A 20857-nucleotide genomic window follows, 5' to 3' on the forward strand; every position below is an offset into this window, starting at 1 on the left:
GCTGAAGGCCGAAAACATCAGACACCATGCCTCCGTCGCACCGCTTCTGCTCGCGTTTTAAACCCAGCCAACGCGCTTCTGGTGCATGCAACAGGCTCTAGGGTTCATTAATCCAAATATTCGCTCTTCTAAGTCGCGTGTTTAATACAGTTAACTCATGAGAGTCGGTTACTGCGCCGCGTAAAGACGCACAAAGAGGGAGATTATGGAGTGAACGCGCGACTCGCGGCCGCTAGACTCACAATAACAACAATAACAATAATACTGCTATGGCACTGTCTGTGATCCAGGCGTGTCGTAGTCTGGCGCTGTCCACCTGGCTCCTGTCCTTCTGCTTCGTGCATCTGCTGTGTTTGGACTTCACGGTGGCCGAGAAGGAGGAATGGTACACGGCGTTCGTCAACATCACATACGTGGATCCGGACACGGCCGAGGTGCGGACTGAGAAGACGGAGTGCGGGCGTTACGGGGAGCACTCGCTCAAACGCGAGGCCAGGGGCGTGTTGGCGATGCCCGCCGCGACGCAGGACCGACACGCGTGCGACCCCAACAGCAGGTTCACCCCGCGTGCGCACGGCGCGTGGATCGCGCTCATCAGCAGGGGAAACTGCACGTTCAAAGATAAAATCAGACACGCCGTGGGACACAACGCGTCAGCTGTGGTCATATTCAACGTGGGCTCCTCCAACCCCAACGAGACGATCACCATGCCGCATCAAGGTGAATGCACGTGCGCTCGAGAGATGTCTTGTTGTTATGAGTGATGGCTGATGTCCATACATGCGTATGTGTGCTGATGAATTCATATGCACTTAATATCACACATAACTACTCATGCATACGTCAACTCACATGTAACTAGATATGCAATTATGTATTTGCATAATGGTGAATGCATGTCATGCAAGTGTGTGATGATAAATGCACGTCTCCCTAAATGTGATGGATTATGTATGTATGTGGGATGACTGATGATAAAAGCATAATTGCATATTCAGTTATGTGTGCTGGTGAATGCATATGCTCTTAATAATATCAAATGCATCAAATCACAAATGCATTCACCAGCAGAGCACACATTGCATTTATCACATATGCACATTAGGTAATGCATCATGCTAGTTTGTTTGTTTTGATAAGTGTGTGATGATGAATGCATGTCTTCCTCATTGTGATGGCTTATGCATGTGTGCAGAGGTGTGATGATAAATGCATAATTGCAAATCTAGTTATGTGTGTTGGTGAATGCATATATTATGATATTAAGTGCAAATGTGTTTTGTGTGATGGTAAATGCATGTGTTAGTGAATGCATGTAATTGTATATTTGATTTTGTTTAGGTAAATGTGTGATGACGAATGTGTAAATGCATGTCTTCCTAAATGTGAAGATGAATGTATGTCCAGCTGTGATGAGTGATTAATGTGATAATGATCAGGGGTTTGAGGTTTATTGTGAGTTCTGTCCACAAATGTCTGATGTAAACAAAGCCAGTTTACGTTTGGATTATTCACCTGTTGCTTTATTTCAATCTGTGTCTCTTAAAACACACTTCACATGATGTTACTGGGCTTCTGTACTGGTCTCCAGTCATATGAAAGTATTATTAAAATGGTCATTTATTTGAGTAACATGGGTTCTGTGTTAAAGTAAAGTAGTGAGTGTTCTGTATCAGAAAGTTCTCTGTAAAGAGTGTGTGAGACTGTGTTTGCATGATCTCACACATCTGGAAGTCGTGAGCGATGTGTTAGACGTGATGCTGGAGAACGGTCGTTCCTCGTCTCAGAGGAAGTGTGTGTAGCGCTGAGTGTTTTATCTGGCGCTCTCATCGACCCTGTGAAGAAATGTTGCTGGTTTAGTTCCTCTCTTTGTTCCCTATCTTTCATTCTCGCTTTGAAGTTTGCATTTTCTTCTGGGTTAAGAAGGTTTTCACTGCTTTTAAATCAGGGTTATTATCGTTTACAAAGACTAAAACTACTTAAAAATGTGTTTTTGTATTGTATTGTTCATTTTTAAGCATTGCATTAAAAATGTAGAAAATGTTAAAATAGATAAGTTGCCTTGGCAACTAAATAAGTTTTGAGTTGAAGTAGTGAAAAGTAGTGAAAGGACGTCCCGGAAATGGTCAGTGTATATATAAGTGTTTGCATAATCTAGTTATGAGTGATATTGAATGCATATATAACATTATGCATGGTGAATGCATGTTTGTTAATAAAACCTGAAATATAAATTAAAGGGCACTTTTTATGGCCCTTTTTTAGGGATGCACGATATATCGGCCAGCATATCGGTATCGGCCGATATATGTTCATTTTTTAATGTTATCGTTATCGGCCTGGTAAGAAAATGTGGCCGAAATATTAAAGCAGATAAATAATGTATTATTCCCTTCAGCTGAGACACTTGTTGAGGACTGTTTATGTTTTTGAATTTCTTGAAATATGATTGAAATCTCAACATGTGCACAACATGTGCAACGCAAATCTGTCATATCGGCTATAAAACACTATAATGAGAACATCATTATAATTGTGCGCTTGGGACGTGGATTTAATTGTGAGACTTTTGTTTTTGTAATCAGGCTCTCAAAATTAGATACAAATTTGGATTTAAGTTTATCGGCCGATATATCGGTTATCAGCTTTCAAATATAAAGAATTATCGGTTATCGGTATCGGCCAAAATTTTCATATCGGTGCATCCCAACCCTTTTTACAAGACGTAATATTGGTCTCGGGTGTCCCCAGAATATATTTGCGAACTTCAGCAGAAAATAACCCACAGTTAATTTATTAAAACCGTTTGAAAATGTCATATTTGGGGCCTGTTTTATAAAAGAGCTGTTTTGGTGTGTACCACCTTAAATGTAAATGAGCCGCATATCCCCGCCCTGCCATTGGATGAGCCCGTAACTTGCACTCCAATGGCAATAAACAGTCGTTGAGAGTGAGAGACCTTCTTTTACTGTCTATGTGTTTTGTATGGCATTCAGCCGAACATGTTTGAACCAGGGCACGGCAGTGTAATTTTTAGCGTGCTTTGTCAGAATAACATACCGAAAGTTGAGTTTTATAGCGAGGTCTGTCAATTTAGCCTACTTTATCAAATAGCATACCAGTGTTTGTGACGGGTATGCTGTGGGTTTAATAAAAAGACAGTTTATAACGTGTTATGCTCTTTTGATAGCCCCTGGTTTAATAAAAGAAATACAGTTTATAACGGGGTGTGCAGCCCTTTATTTAGATCTGAGGAGTATGAACCCTTTAAAGGAGTAGTTCACTTTTAAAAAAAACTTTGCTGATAATTTACTCACCCCCATGTCATCCAAGATGTCCATGTCTTTCTTTCTTCAGTCGAAAAGAAATTAAGACATTCCCAGGATTTTTCTCCATATAATGGACTTCAATGGGGTCCAAACGGTTCAAGGTCCAAAAGACAGTTTCAGATGCAGCTTCAAACGACACCAGACGATGAATAAGGGTCTTATCAAGCGAAACGATCGCTCATTTAAAAAATAAATAGAAAAGTACAAGTTTTATAAGCTCAAATGCTCGCCTTGCTCTGTTCTGTGATGCGCGTTCGTGACTCTCCTGTTCGAACTCTTTGCAAATATCTGCACTTTGATTTTTGAAACTTTGCAGTCCTTTTACATCCACAAACAGCTTTATTAAATGTTAAATCTGAAAAAGCTGCCTTTAATTCCTCTAGTTTAGGGGTTGGTTAACGGTGATCTCTCTCTTTCAGGCACGAGTGATGTGGTGGCCATCATGATCCCCGAGCCGAAGGGTCGCGAGCTGGTTCTTCTGATGGAGAGGAACATCACGGTTCACATGCACATCACTATAGGAACTCGAAACCTCCAGAAATACGTCAGCCGCACCTCCGTGGTCTTCGTCTCCATCTCCTTCATCATCCTCATGATCATCTCTCTGGCCTGGCTCGTCTTTTACTACATTCAGCGCTTCAGATACGCCAACGCCAGGGACCGCAACCAGGTACAATCATCCCAATCAACTTCCTTTTATCAACCGTTCTGCTTAAAGTGCAGCACTTGTCGCAGTCATCGTTCGTATATCTTAGTTAGAGACACATATTTGCTCAAAATGACCATGTGGAGAGCAAATAGGGCTGCATGATTCATTTAAATCAATATGGCTTTGTGCAATTAAATGGATAGTTCATCCAAAAATGAAAATTATCCCATGATTTACTCACCCTCATGTCGTCACAGGTGTATATGACATTATTTATAGTCATAAATATTAGTATTGTAATTTTATTGTTGTAATGTAAAAAATACAATGAAAAATGTTACATGTATAATTTTCCCAATTTTGTTTAATTGAGTAGTTTTTATATTTTTATCTATTAATAATAAAAATAAATAAACATTTGTAATGTAAAATAAAAGTATTGTTAAATATATAAATCTAAATAAATATATAATATAATCACATTTTCTTTTTACAGTGAAATATTACATTAGTAAAATTTCTAATTTAGTTTTTAGTTGTAGTAATACAATTTTTATTATTTTGTAATTTTATAGTTGTAATGAAAAATAAAATAGTTAGTTTTATACTCTAATTTATTATACAGTGAAATATTACGTTATTAATATTTACAATTTTTTTATTCACTTTTTTATTTTTTTTTATTAGTAGTATTGTAATTATTATTTCAGTAGTAGTATTGTAATTTTACAGTTGTAATATAAAACTAAATTATTATTATACTTGTCTTAAATACATTAACCCAAAAAAAACTTTTTGAGTATTTTTTTTTATTAAGTAGTATCATAATATTAATTTTTTATTATATTTTATAGCCTTATTGATTATTAAATCACAAAATTTGGGTTAAATTGTGCATTCCTACAAACAATTGTAATCACAAATTTTATCAGAAAAATCTGTTTGTTTTTTCCACCCAGTTTGTGCCGTCCTGACATCAAACCACATTCTTGTGCTCCGCCACTGTTATTGCATAGTTTGCATGTTGGTGTGTGTGTGTGTGTGTGTGTGTGTGTGTGAGCGAGACCCTAAAGCATGATTACAGGCCACAGGAAGTGACTTTCATCACAGGAAAACGACAGGCAAACACAGCCCTTCATTACAGCTTTTATGATAAAAATAAAAAACTACAAAGAGAGACGGATGTAGAAAATAACAGACTGAGGTCAAAGGAGAAGTGCATTCATTAATCACCTTCTGTTCTCTGATTGGTCAGCGGAGACTGGGTGACGCTGCCAAAAAAGCCATCAGCCAATTACAAGTGCGGACCATCAGGAAAGGCGATCAGGTGAACGGCAGATAAACATTGAGTATCTTTTTCTTTAAACCAGTGATTTCTGCTGATACTGATTCTGTGTGTGTGTGTGTGTGTGTGTGTGTGTGTGTGTGTGTGTGTGTGTGTGTGTGATTTTTCCTTAGGAAACGGAGAGTGATTTTGATAACTGTGCCGTGTGTATCGAAGGTTATAAGCCAAATGATGTAGTGAGAATCTTACCCTGCAGGTAAACACACACACACACACACACCTGACTGCACTGACTAGACTAGTTACTACACTACACTACTAGATAGTTTCTAACAAGATGTTTTTAGTAAAATTACTGTACGCTTAAAACGATATGTTGTAACATTACACTACACTACATTATGTTGTTATGTTACGTTTGTTACATTGTTACGATATATTGTCACGTTACACTACATTACATTATGTTGTTATGTTACACTGATATGATACGTTGTTATGTTGTCGCGTTACACTACATTGTGACATTGCTGTTACATTGATATGATACGTTGTTATGTTGTAACGTTACACTACATTATGTTACGCTGTTGTTGCGTTGTTACATTATGTGATGTCATGTTAGGTTGTTACATTTTTACGATATGTTGTCATGTTACACTACGTTACGCTATGTTGTTACGTTACGTTGTTGTTACGTTGATACATTATGTTATGTTACGTTGATACATTGTTACGATATGTTGTCACGTTACACTACATTATGTAATGTCGATATGATGCGTTGTTATGTTGTCACGTTACACTACATTACATTATGTTGTTACGTTACGTTGATATGATACGTTGTTATGATGTCACGTTACATTACGTTACGTTGTTGTTACGTTGATACATTATGTTATGTTACGTTGATACATTGTTACGATATGTTGTCATGTTACACTACGTTACGCTATGTTGTTACGTTACGTTGTTGTTACGTTGATACATTATGTTATGTTACGTTGATACATTGTTACGATATGTTGTCACGTTACACTACATTGTGTAATGTCGATATGATGCGTTGTTATGTTATCACGTTACACTACATTACATTATGTTGTTACGTTACGTTGATATGATACGTTGTTATGATGTCACGTTACATTACGTTACGTTGTTGTTACGTTGATACATTATGTTATGTTACGTTGATACATTGTTACGATATGTTGTCATGTTACACTACGTTACGCTATGTTGTTACGTTACGTTGTTGTTACGTTGATACATTATGTTATGTTACGTTGATACATTGTTACGATATGTTGTCATGTTACACTACATTATGTAATGTCGATATGATGCGTTGTTATGTTGTCACGTTACACTACATTACATTATGTTGTTACGTTACGTTGATATGATACGTTGTTATGATGTCACGTTACACTACATTACGTTACGTTGTTGTTACGTTGATGCATTATGTTATGTTACGTTGATACATTGTTACGATATATTGTCACGTTACACTACATTACATTATGTTGTTACATTACGTTGTTATGATGTCACGTTACACTAAGTTATGTTACGTTGGTATGATATGTTATGTATATTTATTGCAAATTATGTTTTATTACACTTACTACAACAACAAAAAAACAACTATTACAATTATATATATATTATGTTATATTATATTACTAATTTAAATAAATGAATAATAATGAATAAAAAATTAATACAATCTAAATTGATTCATAATTATTAAATTTTACTACTAAAAGAGGACCATTTAGATGACTCAAACCAATCTGAATGTTTTGCAAATGAATTGAAATAAAACTGAGCTCGAGCGAGCGAGTCTGTTCTCGGCTGATGATCTCATGTTCCTCTCGTCTGTCAGGCATCTGTTCCACAAAAGCTGTGTCGACCCCTGGCTGGTGGACCACCGCACGTGTCCCATGTGCAAGATGAACATCCTCAAAGCCCTCGGCCTCACGGTGAGTGTGTTCCTCTCCTCGCCGCTGTACAGTGTGTGTGTCATGTGCTGTCTGGACCTGTTTTGTGTCCTCCAGAAAGAGAAATGAGCTTAAAGGGACAGCTCACCCAAAAATGAACATTTTTTTAATATATTAATAAAAAATAATTAAAAATGTAGTCATTAATTAGACGCCCTGGACAAAGTACACAACTTTGTGTACAAGTAAACGTTGTACAGGTCGATTCTTTCTGAAGTAAAATACAGAAGTACTTGTATTATTTAATGATTTAATATATTTATGTTTATATTTTTTACACGCTTATACTATTACAGTTTTTATAATATTTTAAAATATTTTTTTATTTTCATATTTCTGTTTTCATTTTAATTTCAGTTTCTTTGTCTTTTATGTTTTATAGTTTTTATTCAATTGTTTTGATTGCATTTGCTATTTTATTAAATCGAGTAAGTTTAATTTTTAAGTCATTTCAAGTCACATAAGTTTATTTTATGGTTTAAGTTTAATTCTAATAACCCTGGAATAGTTCACTTAACTCTATTTTATGAATGTAGTGCAATTGAGTTATATTGGCGTGCAGTCGAGTGTCTGAATATTTAGGTAAATCAATTTAAGAAAATTTGTTTCATTTAAAGTTAATTTGATTTCATGTCAGGAAAGTTTATTTTATGCTTTTAGTTTAATTATAATTACCCTGGTGAAGTCTCTGAAGTAACTGTAATGTGTAACTGAGATGTGTTGATGCGCAGTCGAGTGCCGAGTGTCTGAATGAACTTCCCATGGATTACGAGCTCGCCGTGGGGGGCGTGGCTCTCAACGCCATGGTGATGAGTGATGATGTCATGGGCGGGGATGCCGCGGGGGGGCGTGACCCTGGCGTGAGGATGGTGGGTCTCCCTCAGGTCCTCCTGGACTCCGAGCCCCTGTCCCAGGACACCATGCTAACCGAACAAAGTAAGTGTGATATCCGCAATGCCAGAAAAGTCCTCCTCTTCTCTAGTGCAATGCATTGTGGGTAGCAAAAAGCAAAAGTCCCACTGTAGTAAATAATTGTATCCTTTAAAACGCGTCCAAAAATTACATGTTTGAATGATTTCATGCCTTAAAATATCTTGAATGCACTGTAACTCGACACCCTTCCCTCATTTAGTATGTGCGTTTCTTTGAATATGCAAATGAGCCCCGCCTCCACTCACTCAGAGATCCACTGGTTGTCGATCACACGTCGATCTGATTGGTTACAAGGTTGTTTGTGACGTCAGCGAATTCAAAACGTGTTTTTGAGACTGTCTTTTGTTTTAAGCAGAAAATACTCGCCTTATGAACTTACACATGGTGTGTGTTAAAGCGTATTAAAAACACCACATACACACATTAAACGCTGGATTTTCACCACAGGGGGACTTCCATCACACACTTATTCTGATCTTGCATGCTGATTAATAAGGATAGGATTAAAATTAGGGCTGTGCAAAAGTTAATTGCGATTAATCGCATCCAAAATAAAAGTCTGTGTTTACATAATATATTTGTGTGTGCTGTATATAATTATTTTGTATATATAAATACACACACGTGCATGTATATATTTAAGAAAATGTGTTATTCATATATAAAATATTTATATTTATATAATATAGATTATGTATTTATAAATATATACAGAATTTAAGCGCAAATAATTCTTAAATATATACATGCATGCATAGGTATTTATATATACAAAATAAATATATACAGCACACACAAATATATTATGTAAACACAGACTTTTATTTTGGATGCGATTAATCGCAATTAACTTTTGCACAGCCCTAAATAAAATACAATGTCGATGTTGTTTGTCCTCCACAGGCGAGTTGCAGCCGATGGCCAGCGGGGGTTCAGAGGGCTCTCTCGCTCTGGGGGCGGGGCACTCGGACATAGACACGCCCTCTGACGAGCCCAAGTGTTGATTTAGCCACGCCCCCCCGGAGCGGGTTGAACGGGCTTTAATCTCAGAGGATCTCCGGCCAATGACTCGCCGTTGAACACACTGCCTGCCGAGCACATACTCCGATGTTGCGCTCATCTTCCTTTCCTCTCTGAAAAGCAGGGTTCTTCGCCCCTAAGTGCACACTACAGTATGTACTTGAGCTAAAGCACTCGGCAGACGACCGGTTCTGCTCCGCTCGACAATCAGACATCCCCTGTGTGTGTGTGTTCAGTCGTTCGCTGCCTGTTCTGCCGTTGTCTGTGATTCCAGCGCAGTTGAAAGAACTATTTTGAAATCCCATAAGAAGTGGTTTATTTTTCTATATGTGCTCGAGATCTGCAGTATTAAAGAAAAAAAAGAGTATCTCAGTATTTAGACTTTTTTTGGGGGGGATGGGGGGGGGGCATCACCAAAGACCTGGATGGATATTGTGTGAGGGAAAACTGTGGGACTTTCTGGGACATGTGATGTTTGCTGTGCATGCAACATGCCCTGTCCACTTTATTTGATTTGAGTGGATTCTGTTTAAAGGGACAGTAACCCTTCTTGCATCGTTTACTCACCCTTATGTCCTTCCGGATCTCTTTATTTGCCACTTTTCTTTGCCGTCAAGCTCCAAAACGCACTATAAAAGTAGTTCAGACGACGTGCACACGATATTCAGACATGAGGGTGAATAGATGATCATTTTCCGTAACTCGTTCTTCCTCGTTCGTTCGGTTTGACTGTATATTGTAAATAAGAGCTGTTTGTTTTCTCCTTAATTGCCAAGTTTTTCCATCATGCACTTTATGTATTTAGAGGTTGGAGTTCATTTTGAAATTGGGATTTCAGTCACAATTTTGTATCACTCTCTGTATTACACACACACACACACACACACTCAGTAGAGGTTTGTTCCCAGTATTTTGCACGTGTTTCGGTCAGACTGTGCTTTGAATATTAATAAATTTTAATGTCAGATTTTTGGGCTAAACCCTGTGCTTCTCATTTACAGTGTGTGTGTGCATCTGTTGCCTTTGATGATGTCACATGATTCCGCCACGTTTAAATGTTACAATGTTTCTTGTCAGTTCAAACTGTAAATTCCAAAACGGCTAATGGACATTCCGAGCTTTATTCTAAACGGGTGAAACATAATCTTTGGATTATTGTGATAGTGTAATGTTTTTACTCAGGCACATTTGTCAGTGTGTTTTCGCTTCATCTGAGGGACAAAGACAGCAAACGCATGTATGAACGCAGAGGGATGTTACACAACAAACACGCCACAGTGACCAATCATTTACAGACAAGAAACAGTAATGTCACTCACCCTCGACTCACAACCACATTCACATTTCTCCTCTTTTAAATGTTATTTTACTCCAAATATCTATATTTTTATATTTATGTATGTATATACTGTATATATATATATATATATATATATATGAAGAGTTCAGATGCAAAAGCCTTTAAATGCCATTTGAAATTTTCTTCTTTAATGATGATTTTTATCAAACTTGTATATTTAAGTTTAGTAATTTCACTTAATTGTTATTTAAGTGAAATTACTGAACTTAAATATACAAGTTTGATAAAAATCATCATTAAAGAAGAAAATTTCAAATGGCATTTAAAGGCTTTTGCATCTGAACTCTTCATATATATATATATATATATATATATATATATATATATATACAGTATATACATACATAAATATAAAAATATAGATATTTGGAGTAAAATAACATTTAAAAGAGGAGAAATGTGAATGTGGTTGTGAGTCGAGGGTGAGTGACATTACTGTTTCTTGTGTTGGAAGTGTTGGAAACAGATGTGCCGCTTAACATGTTTGTAAAAACATTTGGGGGTTTTTAGGATTCTTTGATGATTGGACTGTTCAAAATATCAGCATTTATTTTAAACGAATCGTGTGTAGCATTATAACAGACTTTACGGTCACTTTTCATCAATTTAATTCATGACTGTTAATTTGAGGAAAACTGAATCGCTTTTGAAAACTTGAATAGAACAGAGTGTATATGATGATATACAGATTTGCATTATCCGGGATGTCCTCATGCACTGTGTCCACACGGGGGCAGCACCTGCATCAGGAGTTTGCCTACAGAAGCATTAGACGGGTTCTCTGAATTTAGAATAGCATACTACTATTGTATTTTGATGATAAACATGGTTTTGTTTGCATAACGTGTGTGTAAGTCATGCTGGTCAGGTCGACGTTTGTGTTTAATGGATCAGGCGTTTTAAATCATTTAAATAGATAGCTGGAGCAGATTTCAATGCTTCTGTCAGATTTCACTGAGTGTATGATTGGTCATATATTGGTCAGTAACACTCACTGCATCTGTCCAGTGGTCAGGTCTCTGAAACAACTGAGCATTTTAACTTATACATGAACATAAATGATCCTCCAGCAACTCACATCTGCATCATTCGGTTTTGATTTGATTCAGTTCAGGCGACTCATTTGATTGGCCGAACTCATTCAGATGTGTGATTTGATTGGCCGTGCCCTTTCAGGCGACTCATTTGATTGGCCGAACTCATTCAGATGTGTGATTTGATTGGCCGTACTCGTTCAGGTGTGTGATTTGATTGGTCTATCCATTAAGATGAGGGATTTGATTGACTCTGCTCGTTCAGGTAAGTGATTTGATTGGTCCGTGCCTCTTGCCTGCCAGCAGTAGGAGTTTTGGGACGTTGCAGGCCAGTAAGTGGTTCAATATCTCTCTAAACCAGCCGTCCCAGTATTTCTCGGCTTTAGACAGATCAATTTTCCAGCAGTACATACTGCAAGTCTGAAACACACACAAACACACACACACTCATGAACGTCGATTATGCTCAGTTGTTGATCGGCTGTTTGTTGGGATGCGTCAAAGGTTAAAGAAGGTTAAATATTGGTGCATTTGACCAATAGCTGTATTTTAGACTTTAACACTGGTTTAATTTAAAAAATTGTGTCTTTGTCTTTAAATTAATTAAATTGCAATTAAACTATTAAAGGTTAACAAAAGAAATCTTCCTTTGTGGAAGGATCACTATAGAACAATTTATACAACTACAATATTCCAGAATATTTTTGCCCATATGTGGCTAGTTTTGGGTCATTATACAGTTATGGTTAAGTTCTGTGGATATTATTTTACGAATCACACCTCCGAATATTTTGTTATGTGTCTTTGAGGGTAAATGCACACATTTTGTCACTATGATTTTATCTTGATGTTCATTTTCTTTTTCAAAAGCATAATTTTCAGCAGTTGCAAGTCAAGCATAATTATTACTGAAGTGTGTAACTCATAATGCACCGTTTGCAAACTATATCAATATGCGTGTGCGCTGTGTTGCGCGCGTCACCCCTGCTTCTCTTGCAGCTCGTGCACGCGCATCGGATGCGTATCGTCATTTATTCAAGCATGAGAGGGAAAAACACTCCACAGTTTCAGCATCAACCTTCAGAAGAGAACACACACACCATTATGGACATCATCTGGATCGATTTGGGAGGCATTAATAGTGAGTATAATTGTGCGTGTAATATGTATTCAAGTAGACGTGTTTGTGGTCCATTTGTGTACTTTAATGACACGTAAAGAGGTAGTGTTTACGCGGTCCTTTGTAATGGGTGTCGTCGATAATCTCTGTAGCCAACAATTATTACCCATCATGCTGTTATGTTATAGGAGAATACGGGAGTGCTGGACACTTTCTTTTTTCTTTTATGTTTTTTTCTTCTTATATATATATATATATATATATATATATATATATATATATATATATATTTAGTAGGAAAATTTGAGTTGTCGTTTTTTAATTGCTATATTTTCACCTGGCTCTGATTGCATTTGTAAAACAGCCAACATTCAAAACCTGCTTTCGTGAGTTTTGTTTTGTTTCATTTTTTTTTTTTTTTAAAACGTTGTTTCAAATCAATGCATATATAGGCTAATTATTCTAACATGCAGTAATAACATTTGGTTAAATCACTAAAATGCAACTGGAATATTGTTTCAATGCAATTTTAACAAGTTAATTCAATAACAAGCAATGCAAGATATAGTTCAAATGTAGCTGGGCTTTGAATGTACAGTCGTTACGTCAGGAGTGGACTTACAGTACCTAACCAAATTGACGTAAAATCAATAAATCCTGTCATTTCCATCTATCTAATGTGAATTACAAAGTTTGATCAATGAAACAGCGGTTTCATCTCTCTGATGGGCCTCTTAGTGATTAGTTCATCTCTCTTTCTGTTCATCTTGCTCTATGTCGATGAATTGGAAATGCTTTTGCATGTTTTATTATACAGTGTAAACAATTGGTGTCCGTATGGCAAAGTTGTCAAAATTGTTTTAAATTCATTATTTTGTTTATCCTTTTTTTGGACATTTCATTTAGATATTTTACCCAAAATAATCAAACTATTTGAAAATCTAAAGAAGTAAAAGGTTTGTTAAGTAAGCCTCAAGATCAAAACTCACTAATGGTTTGAAAATCCACCAAATAGCAAAGATTTGGTGAATTTTACTTGAAAGATCAATATATAAAGTTTTATTAACTGAACGACGACAGTGAAGAGAGAGAGAGGACCAGGCCTGAGCCTGGGTTTTGTTTTGTTTGTGTTTTTTTTATGTTTTATTCTTCCCAAAACAACTGAACCGCGTTACAGTGTGTATTTACAGTATATATGCAAAATAATTATACACAGTACACACACGTTTTATGTAAACACAAACTTTTATTTTGGATGCGATTAACCATTGCCCGGCACTACAAAAAATATTTTATAGTGTTTCAAATGCTTTAACTGAATCTGCTGTTTTTCACTTGACAGATGTGTCGTACCCACAACTAAAACATCACTAAATCAGAGCTGGATACTCATTTGGATTGGTTTCATGGAATCTCGACCTGCTTTCCTTCATCCGCCCAGAAACGATGAGCCCAAGGCATGCTGGGAATCTGAGTCCAAGCCCTCAGGACAGCACAGAAAGGGAAACATCTCTCCTGGAACCAGGACAAGACTTGGAGAAAATCATGGGATTGAAGTAGAAGCTAAAGAGCTAGAGGAGAGGTCCAACTCCATGGAATCTGCTGGCCATGTAAAAACACTAAAACACACAGCATTAGCAACCAATCCAGTGTCAGAACCCCTCCCTGCCTCGAGAATACCAACCATGCACTCGGCTACGACCAAGCAAGTCACTGTGAGAACAGTCAACACAACCGCTATGACTAAAATAGCATCAAATCAACCAACCAAAGCAACTGCACCTGGAGTGGAGGTCTTAAGTTTATCCACTCAACCTCAACCCAGTGGGCCAAAACTCAGATCCCCAAATGCAAGCCATGAGAAGAAGCTACAAGCGAGTGCGAAAACATTTTCCAAAAACATCCAAAAGACGGCCTCAGCATCTCATATAATGGGCTCCGCAGACTCCCCACAAAAGATGCTTCATAAAACCGCTTCCGCTTCCCAGATTTCCTCAAACGACTCTCCCAAGAGTCTCAACCGGGCATCTCTCTCGCAAATTCCTCGAGCCACTTCCAGCCCCAAACTTAAACTATCCCACCCTGCATCTCTCAAATTGGACAAAACCGAGCGGATTAAAAGAGTTACAGGCAAAGAAGGACCATTTTCGACTTCTCCGAAGGATAAAATGATTGACACTCCATTGTTGGTGGAGAGCAAACTGCAACTGGGGCCGAAAGCAGCTGGAGAGAGTCCTCAGGGACGCCAGGAGCAAGAGATAAAGAGCAGGATTGAGAGAAAAGGAGAAACGCTAGGAGATGAAAGAGAGGACACTGTCCCTCAGGGACACGGTGGAAGAGTCCTCACTGTGAAGAGCTCACCAGGGTGCAAACAAACCTCCGCTCTGTCATCGAAACAAGCAGCTGAACCGCAGAAAGAGCCTGAAGACAAGACTGACGCATATGTCACAACCCAAGAGAGACACGCAGGGAGCAGTCAGAGACGGAAGGAAAAGGAGGAAGCAAAAAGTGAGGAGAGGAGACAGACAGGAGAGAGAAAGGGGGAAGTTGAGATTAAGGACAAAATGGTGACTGAGGCCAAGAAGGATACAGTGATGAACGAAAAGGATAAGAAATCGACATCCAAGCAATTGAACGATGCAGAGACAAAGACAATTAAGGTTGTCCAAGTGGATAAGACACCAGTCACGCCAACATCCAAGCAATTGAACGATCCGGAGACAAAGACAAGTAATGTTTTCCAAGTGGATAAGACGTTAACATCCCAGCAATTGAAAGATGCAGAGACAAAGACAATTAAAGGCTTCCTAGTGGATAAGACGCCAACATCCAAGCAATTGAACGAATCAGAGACAAAGACAATTAATGTTGTCCAAGTGGATAAGACGCCAACATCCAAGCAATTGAACGATCCAGAGACAAAGACAATTAAGGTTGTCCAAGTGGATAAGAAGTTGACATCCAAGCAATTGAACAATCCAGAGACAAAGACAATTAATGTTTTCCAAGTGGATAAGACGCCAACATCCAAGCAATTGAACGATGCAGAGACAAAGACAATTAAGGTTGTCCAAGTGGATAAGACGCCAACATCCAAGCAATTAAACAATCCGGAGACAAAGACAATTAATTTTTTCCAAGTGGATAAGACGCCAGTCACGCCAACATCCAAGCAATTGAACGATCCGGAGACAAAGACAATTAATGTTTTCCAAGTGGATAAGACGCCAACATCCAAGCAATTAAACAATCCGGAGACAAAGACAATTAATTTTTTCCAAGTGGATAAGACGCCAGTCACGCCAACATCCAAGCAATTGAACGATCCGGAGACAAAGACAATTAATGTTTTCCAAGTGGATAAGACGCCAACATCTAAGCAATTGAACAATCCAGAGACAAAGACAATTAAGGTTTTCCAAGTGGATAAGAAGTCGACATCCAAGCAATTGAACAATGCAGAGACAAAGACAATTAAAGGTTTCCTAGTGACCGAAACAAAGGATGCAGCACTACAGGTGGATCTGCACCCAGTTTACGTTGACGTCGAGGTCCAGGCGGTCATGGAGGTTTGCAGCAAATCCACAGACATGAGTCCAGTCCATGACTCTCAATACCTTAAACTGAACCCTGAGATTGACCCTAAAGTGGGCTTAAACAAAGATCTCCGGCCCGGTAGCAACTCTGACTCTGATTGGTTGCCAACTGTAGACCTCAGACCAACGGGAGCCAAGCCTAGATTTCTAGGTCCAGCCCCTTACAAGTCTCCCAATTGCCCGAAACCTCTACAACATGTTTGTCAAATAGAGATTGAACTTTGTAGCCAGTCACCCCAGAGTCTTGATTCGAAAGTAACCATCGGTGAATTGGACACAACTTGTCGACTGTTGCCCGGAGTGGTGAACAAGTCCTCTGAGGACTCCTTAAAACCCCTTAATGCTGGGGGAACAGGAGAAGTGGAGGGAGAAAAGGAGGAGAGTGGTGCACCTCAGCAGGTCATCTGGGATGAGCAGGGAATGACTTGGGAAGTGTATGGAGCGTCGCTGGATATGGAATCGCTGGGGTTTGCCATCCAGAACCACTTGCAGTGCAAGATCCGTGAACACGAGCGGCGGATCAGCACACTCAGGAACTCCATATGCCTCTCTGAACAATTGCCCGAAAAGGGCAGGACAGGAAAGAGGAAGAAGAGTGTCTTCAGATCACTGTTCTCTGGATCTAATTGCTGCTCGAAACCACAACCTAAAGAGGAACTGCCAAAGTAACTCGTTTTTTTTTTTTTTGGTAACACTTTAATTTAACTATATGTAGCTTTGCAACTACATGTCAACCAACTCTTATTAGAGATTATCTGCTGAAACTTTATTTTGATTCTCCCAACAGACATTTTACTGACAATAAGAAACTTTGCAACTACATGCCAACTTATTCTATTAACCCTAACCTAACAGTTTACTAATACTCTAATGAGAGTTACCGCAGGAACTTTCCCCAGGAACTAGGAACTTTGTGGTGGTACTCGGTGTGTTTCGACCGCAGTGGGGTCTAAAGTAAGTTCTGGGTAAAAGAAAGTCTCTGCTGGCAAGGTAGTACTTTTTCAAAGTTCAGGAACCTTCAGGGGTGGGACTTGGGCGCTGATCATGCTGATTGGTTAAGTTCATGTAGCATTTTAATTGGTTTTCTCCACGCAGCATTTTATTTCAACCACCATTTTTTTTAATCTGTTGCTAAAGTAGCGCACAGTCCTACATCACCAAACTAATATGCCTAATCTTCATGTTAATTTATCGGGAAGAAGTTCCTGGGACAAATTTGTCTGGGTAATTTGGGTAGAAATGTGGCTTTAGTTGACATGTAGCTGCAAATGAATGAGAGTTAGTTGACATGTAGTTACTTTGTAAAGTGGTTTTCCAAAATAAAGTGTATTTACATTTATATGTAAATATATTTTATATATGGGGGCTAGACCGGGGAATGTATAGCAGATACAAAAAAGTAAAAAAAAAAAATGTTGACACGAACTGGAAGGTCTTGAAAGGACTTCTTGTCAATGGCCAAGTCTCAAAATGGCGAACTTCATGTGAACTTGCAGTCACATGGCCTACGCATGTTCATGATGACTATGAAGTGCATGAGACTGTAGAGTGTCACATTTGTCGTTTCAAGGTTCAGTTAATAAGCCCCACTTTTTTGTTTCTGGAGGGTTATTAAATGTCTCTTAAAGTGATAGTTCACTCAAAAAAAAGAACATTCTGTCATAATTTACTCACCCTTATGTTGTTCTTCTAAACCTTGCATGACTTTCTTTATTCTATGGAACACAAAAGTAGATATTTTAAAGAACCTTGGGAACAAAACAACACTGGACAACATTGACTTCTACTGTACTGACAAAACGGCACTGAGACCTTTGTGTTCCACAGAAGAATGAATCTTGTATAGTTTTGGATGGATATGATTATATTTCATTTTGGGGTCAATTATCCCTTTAAGACTCATTCTCTGACTCAACAAACACCATATTTCAGATATTGTTGGGGCAGAATGGAAATTGCAATTGTGTTTCCATTTCTAAAGCCAACATCCAACATTGGAAAATTTGAAATGTTGGTATTTGTTTGAAGTGATGTGAACTAGCCTTTTAGACTGAGTTAATGCGTTCACTTGAATATTAATCTACGAGTGAATCGTTCACTAATACTATTATGTAACTTAATTGAAAGTTCAATTACTTATTTTCAATTTTGCACAGACATAAAGTGTATATTGTCTTCACAGTATTAACTTAATGTCACTATATTTAGCTAGACATTTTCCAAACCAACTGTTTATCACTTTTCTTTATTCTTTTTTTATAGAAAAATCTTCTTTGTAGATTTAATATGAGCACTGGTTTGAAAACAGTTTCTGTATGATAATGTTTTTAGGGACAGAACGGGTAATTACTGTCTAAATGAGAGCATTGACCATGTTCAGTCACTGTGGTCACTTTGTACTAGAGCTGCACGATTTTGGATAAATTAAGAATCACTTTTACTACTGAATAAAATGTATTTTACTAGAGGTTCTGACAAAATATTAATTGCTGCGGCCTATTTAAAATGTTTAATTAATTAGAATGAATTTTGTTTTTTTAATTGGTTGAATGAACGATTCAATGACTCCCTCATAAAGACTTGTTTCATTACTGGTGGCGATAAGCCGGTGACTTGACTCGACTCAATGATTCAATGTCAAATACATTTTAACAGCCACTTGTCGCCACCTACTGGTGTAACGATGTAATGAAACAATCGTAATTTGAAGCACCAAGTTACTTTCAAAAAGTGATTTGGTTTATTTTTATCACTACCGATGTTTATATCCGAACTATAAACTTTTATCCCAGTATTTCTGTGATAATTTGAATAATTGTAACATAAATAGGGATACTATGTTCGAAAAAAAAGTTTAATTGAAGCAATAAATTGAATCATTGTCATTTAGGAATAATCGTGTGGGTGTTTGAATCGAGATTTTAACGATTAATCGTGCAGCTCTACTTTGTACTCACTTACCTAAACAACTTTAAGCACTGTTAATGCTGGCAGATGTTAATCTCATTGAAAAAGATTGACTTTCAGTTGCTTTATCACTGCAAAAAGCCTTTAGAGGTACACGATGCTGCGCTGATAATCACTATAGAGCACTTTAATGGAATAAAATAATGCTTGTAATGTTCTAGATGATGTGATCTGTGTCTGATGTTAAAGCACAAACAGAAATATAGTTAAAACACCTTGTGTATGAGCCTGGTTCTTGTTTTCTGAGCACTGTGATTGGTGTGTGATTTCATGTTATTTGTACCTGGACTTGACTGAATGGGGTCTTTGTGTTTCCGCCCAGAGCTCTTAAGTGAAGTCTACTGAATATTTTATCTTTTCCGTGTGAGGGAGCAAGGCGTAGATATTGACTCAAATTGGGTTATCTTTGTTCTAAATGATGTCTGAATTGAGTCCAGCTTTAAATATTTCAGTCGAGCTGCGTTGATATTGTATCTGCAGCACTCAGAGTAAATCAAATACACAGGTGTGTAAGCACACACACATCTACTGAGTCGTGTGTTCGGTCGATATCATGGACCCTATGGAGCATCTGCCCTACTTACTTCAGAGAAATTGTGTAATATCTCTCTCATATTTCTGTTTTGCTTTCTTTGCTTTCTGATGTTACTCAAACATTTCGGTTAGTGTTTGTTCAAAACCTCAAACACTATAAGCAGTAAATATTTTCTGCAATTCGACACAAACAATAAAACCCAAACTTCATTCAGACTCAGTTTAAGGTGTGCAGTTCTAGTTTTGCTTTATTTCTTCAGAAATGTAAGGTTTGAAAATCTCCTAATGACCTATAATATTTGCACAGTATTGTAATTGCTTATGCAAATGTAACCATTTATTGTTGTATTTTATGGAATGGAATACTAGCCTAAAACTTACTGTATATTGTGCAGTATGATTGGCATGATACACACTATATTCTGCTAAATTTGTAAGAGTAGCCTATAGGCTATACTAAACCTAAACCTTCACACATTTGCTACCTTGCAAGTGCAGCTATTTCCTTATGAAAACGTTATGGTCTCCAACGGAATGAGTTATTTATAGTGTATTTAAATGTATCTGTTCTGAGTACTTGCTGATCTTTTATTCAGGACTTCTGCTGTGTTTACAGCGGAAACATGCTGTGATACATCTGTGTGTGTGCGTGTGTGAAAGAAAGAGGCCAAAACACACACAGTGTTAATGCTAATGCCCCGAATGCATTTTTAAATCAAATATATTTGGGGCCGTAACACATTTTTTGATAGATGTTCAAAGGCATTTCTATCTTAAATAATCATAATACTTCTATTGGGGACGTATGTTCTCAAATCTGTATTTATGTTTGAAAACTAGAACAAAGAATCCTTTGGTTTGATGAATTTATTTACAGAAAACAAACGAATAGTAAATCAAACTCATGTCAGTCAGCGAGAGTGCCTGGCCCAAACACTCACACACCCCCTCATCTGATTGGACGAGCGACGATAGAGGCGGCCTGTGATTGGATAATCTGTGTAATGGAATGTGATGA

At 37.7% G+C, this 20857-nt stretch overlaps 2 protein-coding genes across 2 annotated transcripts; both read left to right on the forward strand.

Annotated features, from left to right (window-relative positions):
* The first annotated feature begins 8 nt into the window (after positions 1-8).
* On the forward strand, positions 9-9772 carry rnf150b (ring finger protein 150b). Its single transcript, XM_039660875.2, has 7 exons — positions 9-720; positions 3749-3999; positions 5234-5305; positions 5437-5519; positions 7161-7257; positions 8007-8211; positions 9112-9772. Exons 1-7 carry the CDS (start codon positions 270-272, stop codon positions 9210-9212), a joined length of 1260 nt encoding a protein of 419 aa, XP_039516809.2. The 5' UTR covers positions 9-269; the 3' UTR covers positions 9213-9772.
* Positions 9773-12600: 2828 nt separating this feature from the next.
* gprin3a (GPRIN family member 3a) lies at positions 12601-19526 on the forward strand. Its single transcript, XM_039660870.2, has 2 exons — positions 12601-12763; positions 14085-19526. Exon 2 carries the CDS (start codon positions 14149-14151, stop codon positions 17005-17007), a length of 2859 nt encoding a protein of 952 aa, XP_039516804.2. The 5' UTR covers positions 12601-12763; positions 14085-14148; the 3' UTR covers positions 17008-19526.
* The last annotated feature ends 1331 nt before the right edge of the window (positions 19527-20857 follow it).

This window comes from Pimephales promelas, chromosome 20 (genome assembly GCF_988280905.1).
Source record: "Pimephales promelas chromosome 20, fPimPro1.hap1.1, whole genome shotgun sequence".
In the NCBI taxonomy this organism is placed as follows: Eukaryota; Metazoa; Chordata; class Actinopteri; order Cypriniformes; family Leuciscidae; genus Pimephales; species Pimephales promelas.